This window comes from Ochlerotatus camptorhynchus, unplaced genomic scaffold, assembly GCF_037179485.1.
Source record: "Ochlerotatus camptorhynchus isolate MF236.1 unplaced genomic scaffold, CSIRO-AGI_Acam_v1.1 ptg000156l, whole genome shotgun sequence".
NCBI classification, from domain to species: domain Eukaryota; kingdom Metazoa; phylum Arthropoda; class Insecta; order Diptera; family Culicidae; genus Ochlerotatus; species Ochlerotatus camptorhynchus.
This window is the reverse complement of record NW_027040646.1, coordinates 856,697-876,457: the sequence shown is the minus strand read 5'-3', so window position 1 is coordinate 876,457 and position 19,761 is coordinate 856,697. Positions and strand designations below refer to the sequence as shown.

General features: G+C 39.5%; 1 protein-coding gene across 2 annotated transcripts in view; it reads left to right on the top strand.

Moving 5' to 3' along the window:
- hrg (hiiragi) overlaps positions 1–14,460 on the top strand; it is a 39,106-nt gene extending 24,646 nt beyond the window's left edge. For both annotated transcript variants that reach the window (XM_065222083.1, XM_065222082.1), the window contains 2 exons: positions 213–969; positions 12,667–14,460. In XM_065222083.1, the coding sequence (XP_065078155.1) occupies positions 213–650 (438 nt within the window). In that variant the 3' untranslated portion in view covers positions 651–969; positions 12,667–14,460. The remainder of the gene's footprint in view (positions 1–212; positions 970–12,666) is intronic.
- The last annotated feature ends 5,301 nt before the right edge of the window (positions 14,461–19,761 follow it).

Below are 19,761 nucleotides of genomic sequence, written 5' to 3'. Positions count from 1 at the left end.
TATTATTTCCGACGTTTCGGCGGCGAAAGCTTTCTCACCACATTCTAAGTCGAACATGTCCTCGAAAAGTTTTACAGCCAGAACTCAACTAACCCATTTCGCCGTTTTGTGTTTATTCACAAAATCTGTGTGGTTTTTCTCTTTTTTGTCCCTTTCTCTTTCTCCCCATTTCTCTTTCTCTTGCACCGCTCGTGTTACACATCTCATTTCAGTTTGAGCACTCCCCGTCGAATACGTCCTCGCAGTCGTCGTCCTCGTCGCAATCCTCGCAAGGAACGGGTCCGGTGTCAGCAGCGAACATCTCCAACACCTCGGTAGCGTCTCTGAACACTAGTAACAACAACGGTAATAGTAACGTAAGCACTAACAACAACAACAACAACACTAGCAGCACTGCGGCTCCTGACGATGTTACTGCAGAAGCCGAACTAGCCCCCACCACGGACTACAACCACACGAACCATAACGATAGCGTGACGTCGACCAATGCGACGCTGGTGCTGGATGATTCCTCGTCCGAAGCGACCAGCGCCGGCGGTGGTGGCGGTCAATCACAGACAACTCCCCAGACTCCGACGACTACGACGCCAACCGCAAATCCCGGACCGCAACAGCCGCCACAGACCGCTACCGAGGTGGTTTGCTCATGACAGCCGAATCCGTTCCGGAAGGTGAATAACTATCACCTTCACTACAACAACAACACCAACCATCACCACCATCAGCTCCACCACGGTTCGAATTACAACAATATCAACAGCAGCAGCAGCAACAGCAACAACAATGGTCACCTCCATCACTATCCGCCGGGAGGGCAAGAACATCAACAACATGGTGCGAACCCTAACGGCAGCAACCCGAAGATGATGATCCATGGAGACGAAGATGCTAACGATGGAGGAGAAGGAAGAGGTGGTGGTCGTGGTAGCTATTCGAATGCGAGCAGGGTGCAGTTTGCAGAAGTCCAATGTAAGTTTTTACTAGGTTTAAGTTTTTCCAACTGTACAAGCAATGAATCGAAGGATACATTCTTAAATAAAACGGAAACTTATTTATGGAACAAATAATATGCTGTTGGTATTTTGTCATTCGACTAACCTCTGTTCACTCCGACTGGATCTGCTAGACATATGTTTTTGCTTTTCTTCTTACCTATTATACCTTATGATGAGGGGAAACGAATGAATTAATGTTCAGGGATTTTTCTGATTTTACTACGTCAGCGGGGCTCTGCTGGACAAAGGGAACATTTTCATGAAAAAGATGGAACCAAATGTAGCTGAAACAAGAAGGACTTTGGAAGTACATCGTGCCCAGAGCGTTGACTAAACAGCAAATCAAGGAGACTGGCAACTCTGCTACGGAAACCTCTATTTTGAGTAATTCAGGGAAAACATGTCAGAAGGGTCTAACTTAAAACGTAAGCAATGACTGGGATCGGTTCCTACGAATGACAACACCCCCCCTCAAACTAACTAAATCACCTGACAGAGCAATGTTTGTTCTATGAGCTGGTGTAGTCAGATTCCGTGGGTGTGTGGTCAATAGACTGATGCAAAATTTGACTTTTTCGCTCCACAGTGCTTAAATGGTTTCAAATTGGGTCCTGGTCAGTCTCCCAAAGTTAAAACTCATTTGGATAGAAACAGACTTCGCACAAGCCATTTGAAGTTTACATGTAAATTACTATGGGAAATCTCAACTTTTTGTTCATTGTCTTCTAGTGTTTTTCCAAATTGAGCTGCGAAACAGTTCGATGGCCATTCTTAGAGAAAATTTTCTCAGCTACAACTTTGCTGAAGATCGTTTCCATGTAAAACGAGACAGGAAAAAGTTATTAATTATTTAAGAGATTGGTAAACTTATGACATGATCAAGCAGCAGCTCTGTAGGCAACACTGTATTTTGCAGTGTGACATAGTAGCCATGATTTGTGTGTCCTATTCAATGCCCCAGAAATGCCAATGTTGCCTGCTGAGCAGCTGATTGAGCATGATCATAAGACATCAGCGCATTGAACCATTGATAACTTTCGATCCTTGCATTTAATCAAAAAGTGGTCTCCAGCAAAGTTGTGGCTGGGAAAATTGCCTACAAGTACAGTTGAAAGTTTTTGAAGCAGACCGATATGGTGAATTATTAGATAAACATGAACAAAAATCTTGGTTTTACCATAGTAATTCCTATACAAACTTCAAATGGTTTGTGCCATCTCAGTTTCTCACCAAATTGGTTCAAATTTTGAGAGGTTAGTCAGGATCCGATTTGGAATCGTTTAAGTATTGTGGAGCGAAAATTTCAAATTTTGCATCACTCTAATGTACATCGTACAACGTAATATTACCAATATTACACAACCGGCGGAATGACCTCTGTGCAGCTGTTTGGATGTAATATTCAACAACTTTTTTTTTCTGTGTAGCCTACGAATCAGCAAGCGTACTTTCGCCTCCTTGTCAAGACGGCTGGCATCAATCTCAAACAAATCTTCATACCGCTTGTACCAAGCAGCGATCGTCACGCTGCCATCCGGATCGAAGTGGAACTATAGAAGTAACTCTAAGACCACAAGGTCCCGAAATAACGTGCTCATTTTTTTGACTCAGCTCTGGTACTCTCTTCGGTCCCAAGCTAATCGATTCATCCCTCGAAAATCCACTAACCCCTCATTTTATCTGTCAAACTTTCATAGCGAATCAAAACAAACATTGCGTAGTACTAGAATTTCGTACGGGTGCAGGTGCCACCGAATCCGGAGGCGATATTGGACTCACTTGCGAATCACATCAAGGAGTTCCACCAACAATCAATTCGAAACTAACGATTTTAAATTGGCTCACTACTTGACTAGCCTATTGGTCCCAAGCAAATCGATTAACGTACCCCATTCTAGTATAAATTCCAGTCCAGTACTACACTATGAAAGTTTGACAGATAAAATGAGGGGTTATTGGATTTTCCTATGTTTCGAGGGGTGAATCGATTAGTTTGGGACCGAAGATAGTATTAGAGCTGAGCCAAAAAGTTGAGCTGGTTTCTTCAGGACCTTCTGGTCTTAGAGTTATCTCTATGGTTCTAGCACGAAGAACACATTAAAATTATTCCGAAGTCGCCACTTTTTTATTCCCGTGTTCCTACAGGGTGGCCGATGTCCGCCTAGCGGAACAGTATCGCGGGATACAATAAAACGGTGACATTGGAACCGGAATGTTAAAACGCGTGTTAACGTAATAAAAGTAAACAAGAACTGATCCAACTTTATTTATTTATCTGGTAACAACTATTTTTGTGTTTGTGTGTGTCGATGTGCATGATTATGACATCGCAGGGGGACAGTCGAAGCTACCACGTACGAGTCCAGCGGCGTACGAAGTAGTAGGGGTACTTCACTAGGGTAGTTGTCTCCAACACATTCAGAGAGATGGCACAGGACGTGGCAGAGAAGGCAGCCATTGGTGGACCATCTCTCGAAAGCTTGTATGGGAGGTCCGCGGATCTACCACATGAGTTTAGTTTCATAGAGTGGGAGATCCTGTGCATTCTGGATCTTGCGGATATTGTGCGAACAAATGGTATTAAGCCGTTTTTAAAAGCACGTAAAAAAGCGCGAATCTTGTGGTGGCCACAAGGAAAAACTCCGAATGAAGATTGAAGCCCATTTCGCCAATCCGTAAGTATACAGTTCCGCTAAAATGTCCAGTAGGTGTCGTGAATCTGGATCTGTCATTTTAAGCGTTGTGGAAATCATGGTTGCCAGTAAACATTGTATGTTGCACTTGACGTTTTGACTTTTGACAGCTTGTTCGACACACAAACTATCTGAAACACCCCAAAAACACACAAGAAACAAAATCAGCACAGTCACAAGGTGTCAGAGTGACTTACCCCCTGTAAATGATCGTGTTCGTTGCTGCCGTCCATGCACTACTGTATGTATTCTGATAACATTCTAGCCCAATTTTATTCATCATTATGAATTTTAGCCCACATTGAATGACAAATACATAAAATGCAGCTTGAAACATGCTCATCTTACATAGATACAGCTATTTTAAAAAGTCGTATGTACCGTATGCGTGATAATGTTTGCACCATTAAGCAATGTCAAAATTAAAAAAAAATCTCAAAAATTTCGTTTTCAAGTTTTTTGTTTTTATTTATTCAAAGGGGGGATGTTTCTCAGAGTCTTCATCTATGTTAATCATCGATTGAGTTTCACACAGCCTCCACACGCTTCCTGAATGCACGGCAGGTTCTAATAATGTAGTCTGGATCCATTTCTCTCCAGGTACCGGTCAATGTTTGTCTGAGGCTTGCTATACTCGGGTGGCGTTTAGAACAGGCCTTGGCCTTCATGAAGCGCCATATTGAGTAACCCAGCGGATTAAGATCGGGGCTGGGTGGCGGCCACATATCCTTCGCCCAGAACGGAAGATGTTCCTGCAACAACTTCTGAGTGCGGTTCGAGGTGTGGCACGGAGCCCCATCTTGTTGAAATACAACATTTGGCTTCGGACCGTACTGTTCTTTGATCCACTGAAGAACATACTTACTTAAAATCCCGACGACCTCCGTGTTGACCTTGTCGCCTTCTGGAATGAACACCGAGTCCATTTTTTTTTGCCATCGGAAGCCACCAATCCAAACACCATAACGCTAGCAGGATGCTTGGTCAGATACACGTTCTTGTGCTCGTCGGCCACGTCTTTTACCGGAAGAGAACTAATATAGCGGTCGGTTCTGGAATTTGATACGGGTTCGACGGTAAACATGCTCTCGTCGGTGAACAGGATTACCGGATTTTTTCGCTTAAGGAAGTTCAAGATTTTCTTGCATCGTTCGTCTCGTAGCTCCCGGATGCGGTTGGTAATCATGTGAGTTTTTTTTTTCGTGCCCTCGACTTCGCCCCGCAATCTTCCTTTACAATCTCCCGTGCCGTAAAGTCACTGATCCCGTGTTCCTTTGCCATTTTCCTTATTGAACACTAGCGTGCACAGGAATCTTGTTAAGGAGGGGCATTTTTTTTCTTTGGTGCATTTAATCTGGGGATGGAAAGTACTCCTAAGTACGTCGTAGATGGTGCTGTCCTCCTCCCACTTTTTCCCTACTGTTCAATTTAGCTCATTTTACTTATTTTTTGCTCCGGTGGTGGTTCATCTTCTTCAATGCAACTGCTTTCAGACAGCCAATGGAAATTGGCAATTTAATCCCATCGACGATGTCGATGATGATCGGTTCGTCAAATGGTTGCGATAGTAGGGCTTTATCCGAAATTATACATTTGCTGCAATGTTGTTGCCTTGGTGGTTGAATTCAGCTGAAGTCACGTCAGTTGGTGGTGATAGCATCGACAAACCTAGATGAATGACCAATAAGAATCGCATTCTCCTTTCGTATGCACACTGCGTCGACAAGTACAAGGCTCAAACAGTCCTCATAGCAGTGAACAAACAGTATATCGCTCTTGATCAATCCAATCTTAATCAGTGATATGAAGTGCTTGGCACTGATAAAGTCTGCAAGTAGTAGACGAAATATGCGTATCTGTCAAAAGATAAGCAATTATAACGGAATTAAAAGGAAACAAACCAACACACTGTTCATTGACATTTTCAGAGAAGACGATTTTTTAGTAAGACAACAATCGACCAAGGTTCAATGGCAAACTAATACCCACTTTTCAATTACAGAATCCAAAAGTTTTTTTTTTGAACTCTATGAGCTCTTTTAAAATTCTTCTCAGAAGTCCTCCGGAATTATTTTTAGAACTCTCATTGACTTTTACTCAGAACACCTTAGAACTGAAATTCCCTTAGAGTTTCAGAAGAATTTCCCCAGTATTATCCAGAAATTATTCCCAGAATGAGCTATAAATTATCGGTACTCCCTTGAAATTTTCCTCAAAATCCATTTGGATTTTAATTTTCTCGGTATTCTTTTCGGAATTATCTTGGAACTATAACAGGATTCGCTATAAATTATTCGCAGAATTTTCTTAGAATACTCCCCAGAAATTCTTTGGAACTGTCCTCAGAATTCAATATCCTTGAGGATCTTCTCGGATTTTTTTAGAACTCTCCTAAGAGCTTTTTGAAATTCTTCTCAGAAGTCCACTGGAATTATATTTAGAACTCTTTATGATTTTTTCTCAGAACACATTGGAACTGAATGCGCTAGAAATTTTCCTCGGAATTAACTTGAAATTTTGCTTAAAATCCCTTTGAAATTTCATTCAAAATTTGATTTTCTCGGTATTTTTTCGAAATTATCTTGGAACTAGCTGCAGGATGTACAAGAAATTGTCCGCAGAATTTTCTTTGAATTCTCTCCAGAAATATTTTGGAACTGCCCTAGGAATTCAATATCAATGAGGTTCTTCTCGGAATATTTTAGAACTTTTTTTTCTCAGAACGCCTAGAAACTGAAATTCCCCTAAATTTTCAGAAGAATTTCCTCTATATTCTCCAGAAATTCTTCCCAAAATGAAATTCAAATTTTCCCCAACATCGCTTTGGAATTTCATTCAAAATTTGATTCTCTCGGTATTCTTTTCGAAATTATCTTGGAACTATCTGCAGGATTCACTAGAAGTTATTCGCAGAATTTTCATGGAATCATCCCCAGAAATCATTTCTTTTGGAACTTGTCTTCAGAATTCTTCTCGGAAGTCAAGTTTAAGTTGTCCGTCCATTCACCAAAACGATGTAGTTTTTTTCTACCAGAAATGTTCAATAAAGCTTGCCCCTCCATTCACCAGAACTGTGCAATGTTTACATCAGGAATTTTCAATTCAGCTATCACCTCCATGCAGCAGATTGTTGCAAATCTTGCACCAGAAATTTTCAATACAACTTGCCCCAGAAAATTTCAACTGACCAGAACGATGCAAATTTTCCACCGTTAATGTTCAATAAAAATTGTTCTCCAATCTTCTGATTGGTGCAGATATCCGTTTTCCATTTTCCACCAGACATTTTCATGTTCTTCCATTCACCAGAACGGTGCACCAAAAATTGTCAGTGAAGTTTGTTTCACCATGCAACTTTGTGGTGCAATTTTCAGGCTTTGCCTCTTCATGTACAAGAATGGTGCAAATTTTCCACCATAAATTTTCGATGAAGCTTGCATTCATCAGAACGATGCAAATTATGCACATGAATAAACCTTGCTTCTACAAGTGTTGCGAACATTCCACAAGAAATTTTCAGTTAAATGTGCACCTCCAAATTTTATGCATGATTCAATTTTTCCACCAGAATTATTCATTGATGATATTTTTACACCAGAATTATTCAATAAAATGCTTTTTCCACCACCACAAAGGTGAATTTTTTCAACCTTAAATTTACCCTCCATGAACCACTTTGAAAAAACAAATTACACCAGATTTTTTTGTATGCACCACTGTGGTGCAATTTTTTGACCAAAAAATTTCATTGAAGTTTGTCCATTCATGCACCTTTGTGGTGCAATTTTCAGACACCATCTCAAAGGAATTGACGTAATAAAAGGTTTTCAGTGCCCGTATAGTATGAAATGAAGTTATTTACCTTCAAATCAAGTTATTTTATATCATAATTTGGAAATGTGGAAATACACATCTTATATATATATATATAAAAGGAGGGGCAATTGCCCCACCTTGCCCCACCCTGTGCACGCCAGTGTTATTGAACTTATTACCCGAATCTTCCTTTTGTTAGCAGCGATAACCCTCGGAACCCGAGCTGACCTCGGACGACCTGTGGCCACCTTCGCGGATAGTTGTCCCAACCAGTGGAAACTAACGATTTTAAAATTGCTCACTACTTGACTAGCCTATTGATCCCAAGCAAATCGATTAACGTACCCCGTTCTAGTCGAAATTCTAGTACTACACTATGTTTGTTTTGATTCGCTATGAAAGTTTGACAGGTAAAATGAGGGGTTAGTGGATTTTCCTATGTTTTGAGGGGTGAATCGATTAGCTTGGGACCGAAGACAGTACCAGAGCTGAGCCAAAAAGTCTAGCTCGTTTCTTCGGGACCTTCTGGTACCTCTATGGTTGTCCTTTCTTTTCTCGGTCTTTTTTTTTATACAGGGGGGAATCTGCTCACAGACACCTGAGAAGTAACTCAGGGTGTGGGGATGGGAGAATTTCACTCCCGACCCACTAAAGCTTACCCTGTGCGCTTGACCCTTGACCTCCCCGGAACCGCCCGAAGGCATTACTTCGTGGGAGGGGCCGCTATAGCGCTATGGCGCTTCTCTAGCCATACTCTATCGATCTAGTCGGGCAGTAGGCAACTGCTGCTCGGCACGCCACTGTCATTGTAGTTCTGAAACTATATGGGTGACCGCAGGCAACACCGCGCTCCAGTTCTCGGTGGTACCACACATCCTAGGAACGATGTTATCCGGACTGGTATCCGCTCCGAATATCGCTAGCATAACGCTTGATACTGGCTCGAAGCGTGGACAGGCAAACACAACGTGTTCGGCGGTCTCTTCGACGCCAACACACGTGGGGCAGGTGGGAGTACTTGCATGTCCGAACCTATACAAGTAGCCAGGGTTACTTCCACTCACTTGCTATAAAAAAATGTTTTTCATAATTATGAAATCATGAGATGGTATAGTGATAATTAGTACTTGTAAGTTACAAGATGAAAACGTGAAGTATGTGTTTGACACATAAAATCTGTCAAAATTGCTTTCAGTGCGTCACAATCAGCAATTTTACGACTCGTGAGTGCTTACTCTGAGTGAACGCTCACGAATCATAAGATCGCTTATTTTGACGCTCTGAAAGCAAAATTGTCAGATTTTATGAGTCAAACACATACTTTAAACCCTCTTCTCGTTACTTACAAGTACAGTATATCATTATATCATCTAATGATTGCATAATTTCGAAAAATATGTTTTTATAGCAAGTGAGTGGAAGCAACCCTGCAAGTAGCTCCTAAAGCTGCCATGGCCTGACAGGAACTGTGTCAGGTGAAAGATTACTTCCCCGTGGCGCCTGTTGACCCTGTTGACCCAGCTTGATACGGAAGGTATCAAGCGGTAGGTCCACCTCCCCTTTGTGGAGATTTCCAACTCCGACTGCCATCTCGCAGTCGACACCGCTCACGCGTTGTTGCGCACCCCTCGAACGGTCCTCGCGTCATAGCACACCACGTCCTTCTTAATGATGAGGCCGATTGGCATCATCCCTGCTATGACACAGACGGCCTCCCTCGAGATGGTGTGGTATGCACTGGCCACCCTCAAGCACATTAGCCTCTCTAATTTCCGCCTGTGACAGTCAATATCCAGTACCGCAGCCCACGCAGGGCCGCCGTATCTGAGGATAGATACTATGACCCCAGCGAGGAGCCTGCGCTTACTGGCATTCACTGCCGAGCTGTTTGACATCATGCGGGATAATGCCCCCACAGCCATAGACGCTCTCTTGCAGGCGTACTCGACGTGGCAGCCGAAGCTGAGCTTATCATCGAGCATAACCCCCAAGAGTTTCAGAGAGCGCACAGACCTAATTGTGCTTTCACCGACTGTCAACGTCGCATGCAACCGACCATGTTGACTACGACCACTTCCGTCTTGTGATGGGCAAGCTCCAGTTTCCTGGATCTTATCCATTCCTCCACAAGCTTGACGCAGTGAGCCGCTGTCAGCTCTACCTCCTCGAGGGATTCCCCGTAGACTACCAGCGTGACATCGTCGGCAAAACCTACAATTTTCACGCCTACTGGGAATCTTATCCTCCACAATCCATCGTACATGACATTCCATAACACCGGGCCCAGGATGGAGCCTTGTGGCACTCCTGCGGTGACTCTTACGCATTTTTCGCCATCTTCTGTGTCGTACGTCAACACACGATTCTGGAAGTAGCTTTCCAGATTCTTCTACAGCCCTCCGGGAATTTGGAGTTGGTGTAGCGAGCGGGCTATCGCCCCCCAGCACGCGCTGTTGAACGCGTTCTTTTCTCGGTCTAAAACCCTTTTGACGGTCCACCGGGACACTCCCACGGCGATTGAAATGTCTTTTTGCGATATTTGCGCGTGGGACAAATCACGAATACGCTGCCACTTCGTCATGGTGCTACTGTCAAACTAAGTAAATCATTTTCTTTTATACACAGCCTACTACCATAGAGGTAACTCTAAGACCAGAAGGTCCCGAAGAAACGAGCTCAACTTTTTGGCTCAGCTCTGGTACTATCTTCGGTCCCAAACTAATCGATTCACCCCTCGAAACAAAGGAAAATCCAATAACCCCTCATTTTATCTGTCAAACTTTCACAGTGAATCAAAACAAACATTGTGTAGTACTAGAAATTTTGACTAGAATAGGGTACGTTAATCGATATGCTTGGGATCAATAGGCTAGTCAAGTAGTGAGCCAATTTAAAATCGTTAGTTTCGTATTGATTGTTGCTGCTACGGTATGAGCTATAGGTTACGTGCATGCAAAGAAAACCAAGGCATTGTATGCACAGGTTAAACGGGAACCTTATTTGTACGATGGTGCAAACATTATCACGTATACGGTATTCATAAAGTTACCTAAGATATTTCCCTGTGAGCACCAGGTGTTGATTTTTCCGCTGAGATGTATCTAAAATTAAATCAAGGGATCAAGTGTGTCCACTCTCCCCTATTATTCTACGACTACACTGAACGAATTTGACATATTCCTGTTATGTGGAAGTCTAATAAATTTGCGCTATAAGATAATCCATTGAAAATGATATGATTGAAAATGTGTCAGGTAAATTCTATATGAATATCTGATACATTTACAATGCTGATAATTTGGTAACTTTTATATGATCGTCATATGATAAATGAAAATCGATTAAATTATAATAATTAACTGAAATGGATTTGAAACCCATAAGCATAAGCTATACTTTTCACCACAATATAATATATGTGTCATAAATCAATCGAAGTAAAGTTTATGTGAAAATAACATGAAATTTACTTCTTCTTTTGACACATATATTTCATCGATTTCTAAAAATAAATTCGAAAAAATAAACATCAGGCAGTGGGAACTTTCACAGTTGTGCCTTTTTTATTGTAGCTGATTTGGGATTCGATCAAGAACTGTTGAGGTGTGATGCTTTCGGTGTCTGTGCTCGATTCCACTGGGCCACGGCTGACTTCAAGATTGAGCTCGTTCAAATAGCATGAAGTAAGGACAGCTCTCCCGACATGGAATGTAGTGCAACTTTATGCTCGTTTTGCTAGAGTGAAGACAAATAGCACTGTTCCGTTTCGGTGGTGTGGTTTGTTCAAATCTTTCTTAATGCACCTGTGTGCAATAAATCAACAACTAAATTATATGATTTGATAGAACTGGCTCATGAAGTTCGAGTGCTACTTAGGGCTGGAATCTGAATTAGCCGTGTAGAAGGCTTACAATTAGAATCATGGCAAAGTAAATATTACAGTAGAATCATTTTTTTTCAATCTCAATACATTCTTTTCTGGAACCAATTATCATATGAATGAGTGTACGTTAACATCGTTGAAAATTGTTTCAATAATTTATAAAGAACAATCATGTAAGATGTATTTAATTGGGAGCGATATTCATCCCAGAAAAACATGCAAAAACAAATGCTTGCTGTTGGATTTCTTAAAAGGCATTTCTATATGACTATTTAATGATTGGGATAGATCTGTTTACAATCTTTAAACGTCATAAATCAAAGCAAGCTATTACAATGAGATATACATGTTTTCCTATACTGCAAAGTTAAATGACAGTCCAATAGTTTCTACATGTCTATTTACACGCGACATATCAACAAACGTCAAAAATCAGTAAAAGCAACTCCAATAAAATATACATGATTATCTTATAAGATATATATTTTAGTGAGCAATATTCATCATGAAAACAGGTATATTTTACTGAATTTTCTCATAGTGCAAACTTATATGATTTTCCATTAGTTTCTAGATGTCTGTTCCCACCCATGACATATCAACAGTTTTTCACCATGAAATATATCAGACAATATTCATATACTTTTTACCTATCGCTAACCACGTTAGAAGCAAAGTATTATCAACAATCAATACGAAACTAACGATTTTAAATTGGCTCACCACTATAGTAGCCTATTGGTCCCAAGCAAACGATTAACGTACCCTATTCTAGTTGAAATTCTATTACTACACTATGTTTGTTTTGATTCGCTATGAAAGTTTGACAGATAACATCAGGGGTGTGTGGATTCATGCAGAACATGCAGGGGTGAGTGTAATAGCTTGGGACTGCTTGGGACCGTTGTTCTGGTACTGAGTGAGCCAAAAATAATAATGATTTTCTTCGGGACCCAGTGGTCTTAGAGTTACCTGTATGGTATTATCAAGTACTAAGTATGTGAAATTATGATAGAAATCATTCCATATCGCAGTCATAGTTTTTAAGTGATAATCCAATGGAATCTATCAATCATCACATAGAATGAATAAATCTGCTGACATTGCTATGTTATAAGATGGATCCAATAAACGGTATATGTCGATTTGTTTCAGTGTAGTAATATTGGTGACCGTGGTCGCTCTTTTTTCCGGTTCATTGCCTTATAAACACGATCCAAATTGTAATTGTTAATCTTAATTAAAATTTTATTCTCTGTTTTTCTTTGCTACCATCTAGCTTCGTAAGATGACTTCGACTAACGCAGCTGACTCACGAGGACCAGCCGACCTACCTATACAATTTATAGGACAACTTTATCATCCTGCATTGCCGTCGATTCAGCAATGAACAGAGAAGTTTATAAAAAAAATGATAACATTTGATCTAAGGTAAGAGTTAAATTTATAAACAAAACAAAAAAATATCAAAAGAAATGAAAGTGCAGCACATGGAAGAGGTGGGGAAGGTTAAAAACTCCTAATCGATTCTTATTAAACGAGAGCATATGGTTGATATCGGCTAATCGAGGAAAATGAAACATGATTACACATTGATCAAATTATATCCTAAATGACAACATACTATGAAATCTAGAGAAAAATGAAAACATTAAAAAAACATTCTGTACATAGTAAACTATAAACTCAACAAAACATTTAAAAAAACACACATCTACACAACTTCTAGAAATGTCGGGAGTGCATTGTTAGATACACAAAAAAAATCTAAGACTTATATAAATCTTACGTTTATTTATACACAGCCAGAAGTTAAACCACATGCATACTTCGTACCAGCAAACATACCTTTTCATTCACACCAATGATCTATGGTTTCTTTTGTTTTGCTCAACACGGAACAAAGTCCGGTTTCGTCGTTTGCTACAACTGCTGAATTCTCATTTTTATATAAACACGAGAAGAGAGGCAGATTCATATAGGTTTTTTTTTTTCGTTTCGTTCATCAATACCTTATAAACACATAACTATTATCTAAGCGTACACTCCACTGGTTCATCAATTTCACTGCTAGTAGAAGGAAATCTATCCGAAGACAAGATTATGCAACAAAGAAGAAACATTACTATGAAGTGCAATCAGCATTATCCATTCAGGCAAAAGCGTTCAGAAAATGTATGAGTTTCGCAAAGTTATGCGACAAGAATTTGTCCATCAAATAAAATTATAGAAAAAAAAAATGGTTCGATGTTTAGATCCTTGTTAGCGGTAGAGTTTTCCCGGAATGAATGGAAATTTCCACATGAAGAAAGATGATTTAAGCTCGTGGGGGGAAAACAAACATATTTTACGTAAACGATTTTCTCTGTAAATACTATACCATTCATTCAATGATGTAGTAGAGAAGTAAAATGAATAACTAAAGAAAAATGAACACAAAAAAAAAACATGCGATGATGATTGGAGAAGAACTATGAAACTTTTTCTGTAACTGAACTTATATTAATTTACTTAAAGCATAAAAGGAAGGGCAAAGAAATACACACACACCTACAGATATATACATTTTAAACCAGCTGGGATTTTATTTTTATAAAATAAAACATCCATTTAAGATTTGAGAAGATCATTCGAAATTGGGAAAAAAACAAAGGACATTTATAAAAGTTTATCACTTAAAAAAAATCATAAAATTTAAAAGAGATAAAACTAGAAATTGATTAACAATTTTCAAGCAACAGAAACGGGATATTACTTTCTCATTGTTCAGACATTTAATACAAAAAAAAAGAAAACAATATTCAAAAAACGATAAACAAGTTTATAAATAACGAGGAGCCGTTAGTAAGCGGTAAAGAAGGACAGTAATTGAATTAAACAATGATGAAATGCATAACAAAGCCATCTACCAACCACAACGGACGATGTTTGTTGAAGTTTCTGGACAAAAGGTTTTTAGCAGGTGCGCCTCACTAACAAACGCATTCAAAACGTTTCCGGTTAAAGGCTTCGAATAAGGGAAGCTTGACGATGAAATAAAGGGAAGTTTAAAGTAGTAAAAAAAAAAAGAAAATGAGATGCAAAAAAAAAAATAAACGAATGGCCCCCTCATGTCGGGCTGGAAACCGGAAACTCGCGCAGGGGTAGATTATTAAACGGGCGGAAAAAGAAAGGAAAGAATTCTGCAACCACCTTCTTCGTCAGGTACAAGGCAGGTATTTGGGGGACGGGATGGAATAGAAACAGATTTACTAAACCAACTTGTGTAAGATTCGATGTAAACGCAAAACACAATTTCGGAGAGAGTTTCAATAAAGGTATATTTATCCACGTTTCGACAGAGAAAGAAAAGAAAGGTTGTTTTATTTCGCTTATGTTCGTTATTTTCTCTACAAAACGGTACCCTTTCCCTGTTTGAAAGAAATCCTCCCTGAATGGGTGCAAAAAAAAAGCTTTTTTTATGAAAATAAAATTACTATGATGTAGGGGAAAGCAACCCAAAATGCCCCCCTTGGCAAACCGCCCGATGCTTTTTTTTGCATAGCATTCCCGTTTTTAATTAATAAATTTGGTAAGCCACAGTGCTGGTTTAGTACTTAAACTAGCATTTCATTACAAAAACCCCTGAATTAGGAGTGGACCCCTGGACTGTTCTACCCTAGGTATTTTATTGTCGGATTTATTTTTCAACGGAGGTGCGACGCTATGAGTTATTCTGATTCGTTCTGGGAGGTGATATGTCTTATTGGCCTCGTAATGCGTTCTCCTGGATTGTACGACTTTTCCAGTTCCAGCAGTTCTCTGAAAATACTTTCCCCGAAAGTAATTTCTTCGTATGTATTCCGAATAAAAATTTACATCAACGTTTGATTTTGATGTCTACATAGTAGTAGATGAGGAATAAAGAATGAGTAGAATCGAGTGAGCGTGAAGGGTGATAGACCGTATGTAAACGGAATCTCATTGGTTCGAGAATTTTGCTAGGTTAGTATACCTATAGATAGAAATATGGATTCTGTGACACTACCCCGAATGTCACTACCCCGAACGCCATAACCCCGAACGGTACACTACCCCGAATAGTAAACTACCCCGAATGGCCATTACCCCGAATGGCGACTACCCCGAAATTAAGACAAATAGAAGAACAGCAAGGGATAAATTTTTGAGAAGGAAATTTTCTTTTCTAATTAACCACTTCATTCGAGCACTTAAAATGACGTTTACTACCACTCGAACTTTGAAATAAAACATTATTTTGAGATTTTTTCTTCTAGAACCTCGAGAAAAGTAGCCAACATTTGTGCGTTTTATAATTAAAAATAGAAATTAGTTGGTCCAGTTTTGTGAAATTGCTGGTAGAAAGTCACGCCAAAACTGCTTGACAAAGTGGTCAATTTATACTGAATACAAATGATAGGATTCTATAACATTCCCCAGAAAACCATTCCCCCGAAAACCATTCCCCAGAATCTCATTCCCCAGAATGCACCATTCCCCAGAAAAGCATTTCCCAGAAAAGTATGCCATGTATTAGATTGACTATTTTTGTTTATTATAGTCATTCCTGGAATATTCTTTCGCGTATATAAAAAGAAAAGAAAAACTTATTAGGATATGTTTATAAATTACGCAGACAGTTTAGGGAAGGGGGGGGGGGGGGTTGGCAATTGTGCACGGTCCATACAAATTTTAAAAATTTATTTAGTTTTGAACAGCCCCTTAATGGCTCAAGGGGGTTTCCCATCTTTGAAAATATAACAATAGGAAATAATTAATTCTTTTGATATACGATAAAGAAGGGAATATTCCCTTCTTTTAATATATAAAAGAGAAAATAATCAATTCGTTAAATATATGATAAAGAAGGGAATATTCCCTTCTTTGAAAATATAACAAAAGGAAATAATTAATTATTGGATGAACGATAAAGAAGGGAATATTCCTTTCTTTGAATATATAAAAAGAAAATAATTTATTCTTTGGATGTATGATAAAGAAGGGAAGGGAATATTCCCTTCTTTTAATATATAAGGAAAATATGTAATCAATAGCTTTTGGCAAGGGATTCGGGGTAATGACCATTTGGGGTAATAACGTGTGGAGTAATGTTATAAATTTGTAATCGATAGTTCAACGTTCCATGCACCGATTTTTCAATCCATAACGAGAAATTCTTCAACTCAGGTCTAGACTCAGGTCTTTGATAAGGTTTAACAGTTTCCGACTGGTATTGCATATGGAATTGGATTGCATATTAGACCCTTTGACTTTTTAAATGGTGAACGAAGTGCTCGAAAACTTGAAGGTTGTCATTTTCTAAAGAGCTTTAAAATGGTTTGGAATTGATAAATACATAGTTCCATAAAAGTAAACGTAGTGTATCATCAATTTAGTAAAGTGAAACTAATCAGAGAGTTCAATCACAGACAACAGACATAACACTTTGAAAAAGTTTTTCTTGAAAACATAGTATCTCAAAACATAGGACCTCAGTAACGACATCTCTCGGGCTTCTCGCGTAAAACAAGCTTGCTCGCTTGCAAGCTTCAAAATTCCAATAAAAAATTATCATTTGTATTCAGTATAAATTCCAAAACGAAATTTCCTTCTAAAAATGTACCCTTCTTTTGACCCCTTGCTGTTCTTTCATTTGTCTTAATTTCGGGGTAATGGCCATTCGGGGTAGTAGGGCATTCGGGGTAATGACCATTCGGGGTAGTAGGACATTCGGGGTAGTGGCATTCGGGGTAATGGCGTTCGGGGCTATGGCGTTCGGGGTAGTGTCACAGAATCAGAAATATGATGTACCGTAAAACGGGGTAACATTGATAGTTTCTCAATTTTTTTTTAACAAGTACTGAGGATCCGAGAGTCAATTCGTTAGTTGTCTATTTAACGAAAATTATTGCATTTACTCTTTTTTTTAGTCTTGTGACCGAACATCAGTATTTTGATTTGGGGTTGCTTAGAATTATGATGAATTTAGAAAAACATGCGTGAATCTAAAAAAAAATAGTTCAAGAAATATGAAACATTGAATGAGTAAATAATCAGAAACACCATAAACAATAATAAGACAACATTGAATTTGTGATGGCTATATCAGAAATACATTTCATAAGTAATGGTTTGAGTGCTTTTTAAAACAGGTAAAAAGCAAGAAAATCGTTCTTCAATATATTAAAAATTATATGCGATATCAAGGGAAATGCCCTAAGCTACAATATGGAACCAATGTTTCTAAATCGAAAAAAAGGCAGAGAGTAAATTAAATCATTATAGGGTTAACTACCCCATTTCCGGCCTATTAAGCACAACCCGCACTTAGTCTTTCTTAATCTAGCGCAGTTTAGCACCAAACGGAATATTATTATTACTGATGGCTTCCAAATTTATTTACCTTTCCGTACCTACCGTAAGATTTGATAAAGATAAACCAATCGTTGATATATTGTCAAAAGTCTAACACTGCTTCTTGACGCCAAACTCGGCCAACGGATTCTAAACTCTGCCTAACGCATTAAAACGCCAATGAATTCACTTCGGCCTATCGGATGAAGATAAAAATTGATTCGGTCGGAGCGCTTCTTTTGTTTTTGGGAATAATGGGTGCAAACCTTCATATCACGCGTTCTTATTGACTTCGTTCGGTAGCTTTTTAAATAAACCCCCCTATTCTGCGAGTCACGTGACTCTCGTGTGAGGTGACTCTCCATGTATTTGAGAGTCACGTGACTCGCAGAATAAGGGGGAAAGTAATTGACTTGTTAACTATGAAATAATGGATTTATTTGAAGTTTTCTGCTCGATAGGCCCAAAATGGGTGATTAGGCCGAATAGTTCTCTATCCTATTCTACTATCAAAGTTACCCACATTATCTAAGCTACCTCGTTTTACACCTATTCTGGAAAACTCGGTCCGGTCACGACAATGGCGCCGCAGTTGGTGCGATGGATGGTTAATATGTGTTGCCATGACCTGATGGATGGTCGATAGAACTACCATGACCTAATGGATGGTAAATAAGAATTACCATGACCTGATGGATGGTAAATATGAATTGCCATGACCTGATGGATGGTAAAGTATGCAAAAAAAAATGTTAGAATAGCCATGACCTGATGTCAGGCCAATGAGAATTACCATGATGATGGATGGACTGAAGAAATTTTGTTAAATGATTGTCATGTCCTGATGGATGGTTAATAAGAATTGCTATGACCTGATGGATGGTAAAGTATGCACACAAAATAGTTAGAATTACCATGACCTTATGGATGGACTGAGGATTTTTTTTAAATAGTTAGGTTTGCCATGATCTGATGGATGAAATTCCTCCGAATGGGTGGATATAATGCCCCCTTCCTCAATTAAGGAGAGCAGGAGAGGGGAAGAATGTACTAGATAGAGTTAGTGGGGAAAAAAGAATGAGTGGAATCGAGTGAGCTGAAGCGTGATAGACCGTATGTAGGTAAATGGAATCTCATTGGTTCCAGAATTTTTATAGATTAGCAGAAATATGAGGTACCTAAGCAAAGGGGGGGAGGTGACTATCAAATACGAACAATTCAGGGGAAACATGTCCGAAGGGTATAACTCGAACGTAAACAATTACTACGGCGGTTTCTCTTGAATGACCACACACCCCCATTTCGTGGATGGATGATCAGTAGGCAGATTTCACAGCACATCCCGCCTCGAACCTAAGCTCGTTGTTGGCATTCTTGTAACGAATTTTCGAGCAGACGGAAGCAGAAGGAACAGCAGCAGCAGCATTGGAACCAGCCGCAGACGTGAGAGAGCTGCACCATTAATTCGTGTAGCCGTGGCCGAGGCTGGAAACATCGGTCCGGTCACGACATACATCAGCATCGAAATTAAACGTTCTCCTGATGACAAACATTAGAAAATATTGTGATGTAGTTGTGCAAGGTAACATCACAGACAAACAGACATAACACTCACAATAAAATTCTTCGCAAATAAGGTTTCAGTTCGGAATGTGCTCGCATTTGTCATGGTGGCGCCACTGAAGCGTTAAGCAAGTCAGCACATTTTGAACTTATCAGTGGTGCCAGTTTGTTTCAGGTAAATTTAGTTGATGTCAGCACTTGAAATAAGGAGGCAACGCAACGAATCACCTTTCATTGTGTCTTGGGAAAGCATCCCACATATTGTGTGTGGCAGGATAATTTCTCAAAATGGGATTATACCATCTGTTTTCTGTTTATAGCCGTACGACAGCGCCCATTGATTTAACACACAGCGACTCTTTATCCAGGATTCGCTTCTCAGGCCGCTGCCATAAAATACTATCTAAGTTACACACCTGTGTATAATCCTTAAGCCCCAAGCGCAATGACAGCGGAA